This window comes from Hippoglossus stenolepis, chromosome 4, assembly GCF_022539355.2.
Source record: "Hippoglossus stenolepis isolate QCI-W04-F060 chromosome 4, HSTE1.2, whole genome shotgun sequence".
Taxonomy (NCBI): Eukaryota; Metazoa; Chordata; class Actinopteri; order Pleuronectiformes; family Pleuronectidae; genus Hippoglossus; species Hippoglossus stenolepis.
This window is the reverse complement of record NC_061486.1, coordinates 11,529,748-11,541,600: the sequence shown is the minus strand read 5'-3', so window position 1 is coordinate 11,541,600 and position 11,853 is coordinate 11,529,748. Positions and strand designations below refer to the sequence as shown.

Sequence of the window (11,853 nt, the reverse complement as noted above, 5' to 3'; positions counted from 1 at the left end):
AAGTTGCATATATTTCTCAATCACATTTCCTTGTCATCAGGGTGTGATAATGACAACTTAAAAATCATTGACGTTTCTAGTTTAAACTATTTCTATATCAGCCGATATATTGGTGTCAGATATTTTTACTCCTTATCATCAGTATCAGCACGAACCGCCCCCCAAATGGGTCTCTAGGTGACGATGAGATGAGAGAGGAAGAGAGAGAGAAAATGGGGATGTGTTTGAAAAGAAAAATTGAATCAGCAGTTCACACAGTAACTCTCCACATGTCCCAGTTCTGTGTGTTTTATCTTGAGAATGCCGAACATTACAATAAGTAAAACCTCCGAGACGAAAGTCAAAATATTGTTCAATGTTTGTATTATATGTTACAAAGGCTAGGATCAACATTCAAACATGTTAAACACAGTCTACACATATTTGACAGCTACATCAAGTTCAGGTTACACATGCGTATAATAGACCATCATAACTACAGTATGTTTTAAATTGTATCTAAATAACTCTACTTGACAGAAACATGCAACGTGACAGGTAGCCGATAATTGAACTACATAGAATCTTCTCATCATGGACACTATGTGAATCTTATGTACAGGCAACTTTAAGGACGCGTCATTCGCCACTGGAATACACAACTTCTTGACTTCAGAGATGGTGTGAAAGTGGGCGACTCAGCACAGGGGAAGCAGGTTTTACATTTCAGGAACAGCCATGAGGTTAATTCCGTACAATATGTTAGCTGCAGATAGAGACATCGGTCAGAAAGCTGTCGAGTCACGTCAGGTAACAAACAGCCCCGGTGCTCGAGTTCATTAAAACCCACAATGCCTCTTTAACCACGTACATTTTCTTTTAGCCAATTGTGGTTCAGAACTCAAGTGCTAATTACTGGAGGATTTCCCGTCGCAGGATCAATGCTTTCAGTTTTCACTACAGCACATGAATTTATGATAAATGCATTTGTGAGTACGGCTGGGTTTGACGCCACACTGGCACATTAGTGATTATACCAGGAAGTCTTTTGTCACATTAAAGTGCTCCGCCGCTGAAAAGAGATTGAATCCATTTTTAATTAAGACATAGGATGGAGTGAGAGTCCAGTCAGTCTAATTGAATGATGCTAAATACAAATCGACTTCTTTTAGGCAGTTTCGTTGTAAATATAAACTCACATTCGTTTATAAAAATACCTTTTAAAAAAACCACAGCAGATTCTTCTCTTGATCACTCGTGGGGAAAGTATTTCCTGCTTTACTGTGAAAGAAGCATTGTGTTGAGCGAATAGAAGAGCAATTAGATTTTGTTTTGAAGTTGTGTGGCAAATTAGGATTCAACGTTTTGACACCAATTACATCTGCAAAGACTCCCCAGGTCATCGTTTTATAGAGTTGAGCAGTTTTCAATATGAAAGAGTCCAACATTTCAGAAGATTAAAGAGAACCAATCACAGCAGAGGTAAGTGATCGGAGGGGAGTTTAGATGAACTCAGTCTGGAGGGGAGAAATTGGATTTATTGCTGTAAAATTGCTGGCACACAGCAGACGCTGTGCTGTGAAAGACCAAACAGCTGGAACCACATGTTTCTTTGCAACTTAATGTCTCAAGGTTAAACATCTCCTTCTCCCTCTCCCTTCCTAAACGATGTTGAGTCATCTGTGTCTCTCGTCAGAGGATGCTGACCCTCTCCGTGAGGCCTTGCACATCCGCATCCTCTCCGCCCTCGTCATCGTCAGAGCCCGGCACGGGAGGAGGGGGCACGAGGTGAGCCGGGTACGGCAGAGTGTGCTCGCGGGCAAACATCTGCCAGCGGCTGTCGTCACTCTCGTGGGTGATGTACCGCTCGCCAAGTTTCGTCTCCAGTTCCCGCAGGTCCAGCCACGCCTGATAGTCCTGAGAAATGAGAGACAGGAGTAAACACGGGGATGAAGTTTCAGTTTCAGTTTTAGGAGCCTTGAAATTAGATTAAAGTGAAAGAGGTTTTTTTATGTGTTTATAGTGCAACAGTAATCCGTGTGTGTGTGTGTGTGTGTGTGTGTGTGTGTGTGTGTGTGTGTGTGTGTGTGTGTGTGTGTGTGTGTGTGTGTGTGTGTGTGTGTGTGTGTGAAAATATTAGGAGATGATCCTAGTGCCTGCGTTCAAAAGAAAATTTGGAGCATGTTGTTAAGTTATACTTTAGTATAAGTTTTGCAAATAACAAAAATATATATTGGCACATCTGCACCACATTATCATAACTATCAGGACTTTAAAAAGATTGTGCAAGAAAAATTGTTATGACTTTTTTCTTTATTAAATTAGAACTTTATTCTATTATATTACAACTTTATACTCGTACTATTACAACGTTATTCTAGACATCTAAGAGTTTATTCTTTAATATGGAACTTATACTCTGTTGTAGTCTGGGAATTGTGACTAAATGCATTTGTTTGAGCGAGACCAAAGTCTGGTTTCACAGGTGGCTGTCCTGAAACCAACTTAAACACGGTCATAATAAGGTATTTTATCTTCAGCCACCTTTCTGCTCGGTTCTGAGTGCAGACTCCCCTTCCTCACAGTTGCCATTTCCTGCTATGGCCACAGACTTGCAGAAGTTAAAAAGCGAACAGTGTGAGTGTCGCTCTGCCACAGAAGGTGACGAATGTCACCAAATGAAACAAAAGTTGCTACTTCCTCCACGTTCGTGGGGAAATACCCGACAGTGTCTGACAAGCACTAAACCAAGTGTTTGAGTGTAGTAGTTTGCATATGCTGTGTGGAATATACCTGTAAGTACACGTGACTGAGACTCTTGTCCACACTATAGCGTTTCCTCATCTTAACTTGCAGCAGATTGTTGATCAGGTCGATTGCTGCGAACACAAAGACATGCACATCCCTCCATGAAGACAAACTGTCACATTACAGTAAAAAGAGCATGATGTTATGAATATCAAGGTTTGACATGCAAGTTGCATCTGAAATCTTCTATTCCTGTAAATAATTGAGGTACAAATAAAATTCAATGATCATATTGACATTGATTACCCCGTTTTATCACAGGTTCAGAACATTAATACAAAATCTGTTGTGAAGTCTAAACATTTTATAAAACTTGTAATGGCATGTCCTGACGATTCGGAGGAACCTTCCTCATAATCAGGTTTATCAGGTACACCTAGCTAAAACTAATGCAGTCTAATACAGCAGTCCTGCAAAAGCTCCACCCACCTTCATGCAGGTCATAATGTTTCATGTATGTCTGAAGAAAACAAACTACATCCTACTAAATAAATGTCAAGCCAAATCAACACCTCTCTCAAGCAACCGGCAATACTGCCTCCTAGTCTACATACATTGTTTTTTCAAACTAATATGAGGTCAACATGACCTTTTACCTTTGATCACAGAAATCTGTTAGTCTAAGTGAACATGTGTGCGAAATTTGAAAGGATTCTCTCGAGGTGGTCTTAAGACAATGCGTTCGGAAGGCAAAAAGAGTGAGGTGACGGCGACCTTGAACTTTGATCCACACAGTCTAATCATTTACTCTTTATGTCCAACTGAACGTTTGCACCAAATTTGAAGAAATTCCGTCAAGACATTGTTGAGATATTGTGTTGGCAAGAATGGGACGAGCCGATGGACACAACTATGTATCCGTGATGTGAGTAGATTTATTGCAGGGTTGTTGCATTAAGTTGCATTTATCTTAATAAACTACAGACTGAGCTTATATCCACGTCCTTCTCTACGTGTGTCCAACAACCACCCTCCCCTCTCATCCCTCCTTGTGTTTACCATCACTAGAGATCTGCTTCCAGGGGTTAGGCGGGTACATGAAGGCTGCGTTGTGGATCTGATCTTTGATTTCTTCATCCTCATTAAACGGGAATGTTCCGCTCAGGCTGACGTACATAATGACGCCCACCGACCACATGTCCAGTGAGCGGTTGTAGCCCTGGTTCAGCAGCACCTCGGGGGCCAGGTACGCTGGGGTGCCAACCACCGAGCGACGAAAAGACTTCTCACCGATGATGCGGGCAAAGCCAAAGTCACACAGCTTCACCTGAGAGAGAAATGGCGAGTGATAGAGATATCAGGCTTTGACTTTGTCTTTTCAGCATATGACAATCACCGCGGTTTGTGTGTGTGTGTTTGTTTGCGTGTGTACCTGGGGGAAGGGATCAGCGGAGGCAAGCAGCACATTCTCTGGTTTCAGATCACAGTGAACGATGTTTTTAAAGTGCAGATGACGCAGAGCTGCGAGAATCTGCCCAAACACAACCACAAAAACAAGATACGAGTGCGTCAAAAGTAAGTACAAGCAGCATGCACACTCCTTATGGTAGACCACAAGAACTATGCAGCTAGGTCAATGCAGCATCCAGACATCACTTTCAGTATTTTCAGTCTTACACAATCAACAGTAACAGTGAATAACAGTATTTCTACACACAACAAATCCCCTCTTTGCTGTGGCACATCCACACCTGTGTGATGAGGAACTTGGTGAGCCTCTCAGGCAGTCGGCCCTTCTCACTGGAGAGGATCATCTCCAGCATGTCACCGTGGAGCTTCTCCATCACCACAAACACTTTCTCCGGGGTCTCGAACATGCACTCCAGGTTCACGATGCCAAGGTGACGCAAACTCTGGGGGATGTGAGAGGAGGAAATGAAAAGGTGAGGAAAACAGGGTGTATTTTGGAGTTTGGGTTGAAATAGCGAGCAAAAGAGGGGGGAGTGGTGGAAGAGAAGTGAGAGAGGCAAGAATTAACAGGGGAAAAAAGTGAGCGAGACAGACTGCAGACACATGTCAGCAGACCACAGAAGAGCGATGTGACGCACAGACAAGGAGAACAGAAAACTGGTTGATGATTCACTCCAAAAATCCAAATTGAGATTTCATTTCACTGGTGTATTTCCCTTTAATCCTGCGTCAGAGAAATGAATCACTGTTGAGGTGAAGGGGAAGTAAAGAGACAGATCGCTCTGCGTGTGTCTCCATCTGCTGGTGAACGCCCTACGCTATATGAACCGAAACCAGAGAAACAAACAGACAGTTCAAGAAAGTGGAACTGAATTGTTTCTCTGTCTCTAAATTGCACGTTCATCTCAGGTCATGTTGACTTTCTGTCATTTAAAAAAAACTGAGATACTTTCTGGTGGCAGTAATAGTTTTAAGTCTCTTATCTTTAGAGCCTTTATCTTACTGAACAGTGTGTTATTTGGTTGTTTGTTGTGTCACTAACAATTACCCAAAAATAAAATATTAATATCAAACAAAAATAAATTATAAAAGTCTATGGAAAATCTCAAATTATTTCTTGGAACATAGGACGCAACTGCAGAGGCAGTTATCGGATAACTCTGTCCTTTGGTATATTGGTAGATGGAAATCTGGCTAATAGCCCAGGCTAATGTGTCCCAAACTGAATGTCTTCGTGCATCGATAACATTGTGTTTTTCAAACACTCACATGCACTGTGAGTGTGGGGGCCGTATTTCCTTGTAACCACAGAACCACTGTTAGTAAGAAATGGTTCTAGCATATAATTTATGTTGGGTTACTGAAATGATTGAGATTCACAGCCCAGTGAAGTCAATAAAACCTTATCAGTGTCTCTATGGACAGCACATTAGTGAATAACAGCATCTTGCATGACAGCATGTGCACAACATCATTTACATAACCAATTTCCAATATACAGCAAATATTTCAGGATGTCAGTCACGGAGACTGTACATTAAAAGAAGAAAACACATTTCTGTGATCTAATTGATGCCAAACAGCTCAAATAACTCTGTGGGATGCTGTTTATAGATGTGAAAAATGCAGCAAATCAAACCTGTTCCAAAAACTCTAGCGAAAGTGTTGGAGTCTGTGTTTTTGGACAACAAATACGGACTTGGTGTGCAAAGACCTTTACTGTGTTAGCATTAGTATGTGTGTACAAAAACCTATGGGTGTGTTTACCTGCAGTATGGCCACCTCGTTCCTCAGCTGGCTCTCCTGCTTGGTGGGAAAGCGAAGTTTGTCGATGACCTTGACCGCTACGTCCCGCCCCGTCTTCCTTTGTTTTCCTGATGATGAAACAAAGGGTTGGTAACAGACAAGGTTAGGAACTGATCCTCATGTGTAGACATGAATCGGGCCAAGTTATCCACAGTTTGGGATGCACTTAAAATAGTAGACAGCTCAGATGACACTGTAGGACTCAGGATGGAGTAAAAAGTGTATCAAATCAAAATCGACATTTTATTCAATGTCAAAACCTGGTGCCTGCATTACCTATAACACAACTCCACTTCCATAAGTTCAGTCAGAAATTCAGAAGTGTGAAGTGAAGATTAGAGCAGATCTGACAGTCTCCATACCTCCATACACTACTCCAAATTGCCCAGATCCCAGCACTTCATCAGCAAAAATCTGGTACACTGTTCCAATATCCTGTGGGAATATGTTGAGTTCAGTCATTATCATTCTCTGTGTGTACATGTATTTCAAGATTAAAGGAAATTGATAATAATAATAAAAAAAGTCATACCACGTTCTCTTGGATTTGACTGTTGGACACTGATATGCTGATAGAGGCTTGTCCTACAAAAAAAACAGGGACAAAGCAGAGGTTATACGGTTTTACGACGATTTCTTAATTGTGTATTTCGTGGGCGCTACTACTACTACTACTACTTAATACTTCACATATACTGTAAGTTATTTTACTTCAGCGCTAAAAAGGAGAACTTTGATCAATCTCAGAAACTTGTGAAAAGAAAACTTCACTTGCATTGCAACTGCCCTCTACTGGTTGAAACCCAGCTATTGCAATTGGATTTTTGCTATTGGCTGATCTATCTGGTGGAAGCTTATGTCAACAACCACCCCCTGCTCGTGTCAAAAAACATCGTCTGACATTGTGGGAGAGGAGTTAAATCAACACTGGAGCGATCCTGCAAAATGACCAATCTAAAGAAATACTGTATGGCGGATGAATTAATAAAGAAAATTCCTCCCAGATTTAGTGTGTCCTCAGGAACACATTTTGAGAGCTGTGCAGAGGCTTTTACAAGGAGCAGTGTCTCTCTCCTGATGACTGAATTTCCTATGAAACTGCATGAAGATGTGATTAGGAGTGTTTTAGCCTTGCTTCTCAAAACTGTGTTGTAAAGGCATTTCCAGGGTAGAGGCCAAAACTTACCCATCCATAAATATAACCAAAAACATACCACCTGCATTTGTCTCAACTTACTATGAGTTGTGTTCCCCTCAGCCGGCGGCGCGTCCTGAAAGATGACAGGCATGAGGGCCTGGCGAATGGCGCTCTCCCACGCCTTGGCCACCTCAAGACCAATGCCGCTATTGGGCGCCACTTGGCTGGGTGAGGGAGGGGTGTGGGGGAGAGTCTGGGGGTTGCTGGGTAGCACGGCGGGGAGGGTGTTGGGGTCCTCCCCTACGAAATAGCACATAGTGCCTGTGATGAGCTCGAGGCAGTGCTGATTCGTGCCTGGGGGCACAAGGGTGAAGTTACCAGCGGGACGAACCTCCAGGATCTCAGACAGAGGGATCTCCTGCAGGTGGATGGACAAAAGATGGAGTCACAAAAAAGGCACTTCTTAATATAAATGATCGGTGTGGAGTAAACTCTACTTACCTTGTAGTATTTGTTGGAGGTGTTGTTCTGGAACAGTATGACGCACTTGCAGTCCAGACGCCAGTAGTGCCTCTTTCTCTGTTGGGGGTTGGAGGAGGGTGGGATGAGTTCGGACAACAAAGGCAAGACATTGAAGAAAGAGTGGGACAGGGAGAGGACAGAGGGTGAGGGGTGGGGCATCGATCGGGGGTGAAGGTTTGTGGGTCAACATGGATGCATTTCAAGTTTGGAGGTGATGTCCAGAGGAAGAGAAGAGAGGCCAGAAGCGAAGAAGGATGAGCAGGATGGTGAGCTGCGAGACGAGAGGGTGGAAACAAAGAGAAAGACAGAAAAAGACAAAAGTGAAAGAAAGAAGTAAAGAGAGAGCAGGTGCATGACAAAGACTACAGAGGCAGAGAAGTTTCTTTGAGGTCAAACACAGAGAAGTGAGCAATGAGTGGCTTTTAGCTGGAATCCACCACACATCTGCTAAGTGCTACTATGAGTCGGCCTCATCATCAATCTTTAAGTATTGTTTATTCCATATAAATGTATCCTCACAAACATGCACAGATAGAAAAGGAAAAGGAAGCAATAAAGTCCATAAAGCCAAATGATCAAAGGGGGAATTATTGCCACAGAAGTGAGTGAACAGAGAAAACAGACCGACAACGAGACCAACTTCTTCATTTCTCTTGCCGCGATAAAGTTTATGTGACTGAATGCATGACTCTTTTTACCAGTGTGTCCTTATTGCTGTAGTGAACCATCCATCCTTCTTTGATCGACGTACTGGATCGACGGGTCGTCTGTCTCACCGACTGTACCACCCTCATTAACGGGATGTAAACACTAGGAGAAGCAAAGTGTGAGTTTGAGTTTCCGGTGTTCCCGTAAGAATTTGAGGATTTTCTTGAAATGTTCCTCATACCTCTGATCGCCGCTGGCTCCGTCCTGGTTGTTCTCAGGAGAAAAGGACCCCGGGATGCTGCAGGCCTCGTCTGAGTCATCCATTGAAGACTTGTCTGAGGTGTCGTAGTCACTGGTGTAGTCCATGGGCACCTCAGGGTCGGCACTGGGACTCAACATGTCTGAGGCAGGAAAGAAAAGAGGGAGGAGGTTGAGAGGAACTTCATTTAAAGTTGTGCTAAAAATGCAGTTAAAATAGGAGTACTCGCTGCTTGACAAGCATCAGTACAGAACAGGAACGATACTTACCACAGTTGCTTCTGTTGTCTGAGAAGATAAAAACATTAGTGCCAGTGAGTTTCAGTCTTGTTCGATTTGTTATATCACATCAGGTTATTAAAGTTCTCACAATGGAATCGGGCAAATGAGAAATGAATGCTTTCATCGAATCCGTGCAAGGTTTAAAGAGTCATAAACAAACTGTAGAGGTGACAGTTTCATGTTTTCCCTCACCTCCGATAGTCTCCCCGAGGCAGTCATTTGGAACCTTGTACGCGCAACGTTTATGGCAGTTGAACTTGCAGTCTGAGAAAAATAAAAACACAGTTCATTCTGATCAGATTCCATGTTATCTGATGAGTTTGAGCTCATGTTCTGCATCACACTGGACATCTTGAAATGGGACTCTGTGGCCTGGGCTCACCTTTGCACTGTAAGCCCTGCCTGAACAGTCCCCGGAGAAGCCTCTTGCAGTACTGGCACACGGTCGGCCGCGTGTACGAGTGGACGGCGAACGTGTGGGGCACCTTCACCTTGCTCATCAGGATCTTGTCCAGGTGAACGGGCCGGCCCGTGTAGAAGCGCCGGGCTTCACTAGGAGTCCGCGGCTGTGCAGAATGGAGAGGAAATAAAGATTAACCATGAAACAGATTGTCTGAGAAAAATAAAATAACACACACATCGGTAAATAACAAACTATACTCGGCCAAGGGGGTTATGTTTTCCCTGCTGTTGGTTGTTTTGTTTGTTTGTTTGTTTGTTGGTAAACGAGATTACACAAAGATGGATTTTGTTTTGGTCTGTTTTAGAAATGGTTTCGGAAGGGGGTAAAGAATGTGGATTATCCTTACTAACCAAGGTTTAGTCTCTGGAAATTTTGTGCTCACATTTTTAAATAAAAATGTTAATTTGTCCATTGCTTATTTACTTTTATTGGCAACATGAATGCCTTTTAAATCAGAGGCCGAGCTAAACTGACTTTAAAGTGACTTTACCCAGTTTGTGACAGCAGCATGAAACAAAGCTCTGCCCGGGTAAGTCTCTTTTTCATTTTACTGGTGTAAAAACTGACATGCGCACGTGTGTGTGCGCACGGGTCCCCTCGTACCATCTGTGTGTGTGAGCGGATGAGCGTGGCTTCCTCCGTGCAGGTGGAGGCCGTCCCCGAGCTGTACACCGAGTCGGTGGTGGAGAGCCGCAGGGACTGGCTGCTGCTCAGCGAGGTGGTGGACAGGCGGCGTTTGCGAGCCCCGCTGCAGTTGTTCGGGATGCTGAAGGCACAGCGTTTGTGGTAGTTCAGTCCGCAGCCTGCAGAGGGCGCCGTGCATCACAGAACCAGAGGAGCGGGGCAGCAGATAAGACAGGGCAGGAGAAGACGCAGTGTATTAGGTGAGGGCCACAATTCATTTCCCCAGAGAGGACAGATGGACAGTGTTCAAGGCCTCACCGTCACATTTGAGCCCCTGTCTGACCAGACCGAACAGCATCTCCCCGCAGTGGTCGCAGAAGGCCGGGGCCCGGTATGAGTGCACGTTGAGCGCGTGGGGCCGAATTTGGAAATCTTCAAATGTGGCTGCCGCTGAAAGAGATAACAGAGATAAGAGTGTGGTTACAGTGGGCTTCCAGACACGATCACATTACAGTAACCGAGCAGGATGAAGTATGATTAGATGGAAATAGGATGGAAAAAAGGATGGACAATCTTCCATTACACTTTGAAACAATGAAAGAGCAGATTAGACCTGAGGAAGATAATGCCAGAGGTAAAATAAGCTGATAAGGCCTGAGTTCAGAGGAGATGAGAGGAGAGGAGGGGAGAGGAGAGGAGGGGAGAGGAGAGGAGGGGAGGTTATTTACCAGAGAGCACCACCTCCACCAGATCTCCTTCCTGAATGTCACCAGCAGCTTTAACCAGTTGCAGGATGTTGTTGGTGGCTGTGTCATGTTTGAACAGCAAGATCTTGTCGTAAATGCCATAGAATCCACACTCTGGGAACTAGAGCATAGAAAGAAAACATGACAGACAAGTATGTTAGGAGGATCAACAGCAGAACAGGCAGAATTTTGAGCAACGTTATGATTTATTATAATTTGGGACTTTATATCAGTAATAAACAACTCAATCTGAAATGGTGATTTATGAATGCGTGACCGAACCATGCAGCTGAAGTGGCAGAAAACAAACCATCGGAACAGACACATTTAAGGATAGAACATGACTGAAAAGTTCAAAAGTTCAGTAACTTTAAATATTTAATTACATTTTCCAAAAAATATTTTTTTATGGATTTGTCAAAGTTGATAATTCTCTGGGACTGTTTAAAAATTAAGATTTCTCCTTAAATAACTCAACATTAGGCTCATGGGCAGAGGAACTTCTCAAACTTTTATATTTATATTTTATATATATTAAATATAAATTTCAAATGAATTGCAAGAGCAGGGGAAATATATTAATATGTATAAACACAACCCAAAGTTCAAAAATGTCCCTTTCCAACAGAGAGTTTTGATAAAAAGGCCTCTGACATTTTTCATTTAGAAATAATTGTTCATGATTGTTTGTAACATATTTATGAAATTATAGGACCTGAAAATGACACCAAACATTTTACTGAAAAATTATCTACAGGCCTGCAAAAGCAGAGCATCAAATTATTACAACAGTTGAAAATATCACATTGATTACACACTGTGAACACAGAGCATGTAGGTGCGACACAGGAAAGGCTGTATGTCCTTAACTAATTCTATCATACTCTGCATGCAAAGCACCTGCAGTATCCAGCAGCCAGCACACACACACACACACACACACACACACACACACACACACACACACACACACACACACACACACACACACACACACACACACACACACACACACACACACACACACACACACACACACACAAACACACACGCAGGGCAACCGTTGATAAATAGGTGACAAAGGGGGAATTTCTCAAATTAACTTGGTCAATGTGGAAACTTATACAAAGGGGGAAACATTATCCTATCTTCCCATCAGTCATAAAGCA

General features: G+C 43.1%; 1 protein-coding gene across 2 annotated transcripts in view; it reads right to left on the bottom strand.

The window, feature by feature from the left end:
* Positions 1-272: 272 nt before the first annotated feature.
* Positions 273-11,853, bottom strand: part of prkd2 (protein kinase D2) — a 33,669-nt gene continuing 22,088 nt past the window's right edge. For both annotated transcript variants that reach the window (XM_035154926.2, XM_035154927.2), the window contains 18 exons: positions 10,667-10,805; positions 10,257-10,388; positions 9,918-10,117; positions 9,234-9,417; positions 9,044-9,115; positions 8,840-8,857; positions 8,553-8,712; positions 8,362-8,473; positions 7,643-7,720; positions 7,241-7,559; positions 6,536-6,588; positions 6,366-6,438; positions 5,965-6,071; positions 4,479-4,640; positions 4,160-4,258; positions 3,787-4,054; positions 2,773-2,858; positions 273-1,896 (listed from right to left, as the gene is read on the bottom strand). In XM_035154926.2, the coding sequence (XP_035010817.1) occupies positions 1,672-1,896; positions 2,773-2,858; positions 3,787-4,054; positions 4,160-4,258; positions 4,479-4,640; positions 5,965-6,071; positions 6,366-6,438; positions 6,536-6,588; positions 7,241-7,559; positions 7,643-7,720; positions 8,362-8,473; positions 8,553-8,712; positions 8,840-8,857; positions 9,044-9,115; positions 9,234-9,417; positions 9,918-10,117; positions 10,257-10,388; positions 10,667-10,805 (2,487 nt within the window). In that variant the 3' untranslated portion in view covers positions 273-1,671. The remainder of the gene's footprint in view (positions 1,897-2,772; positions 2,859-3,786; positions 4,055-4,159; positions 4,259-4,478; positions 4,641-5,964; positions 6,072-6,365; positions 6,439-6,535; positions 6,589-7,240; positions 7,560-7,642; positions 7,721-8,361; positions 8,474-8,552; positions 8,713-8,839; positions 8,858-9,043; positions 9,116-9,233; positions 9,418-9,917; positions 10,118-10,256; positions 10,389-10,666; positions 10,806-11,853) is intronic.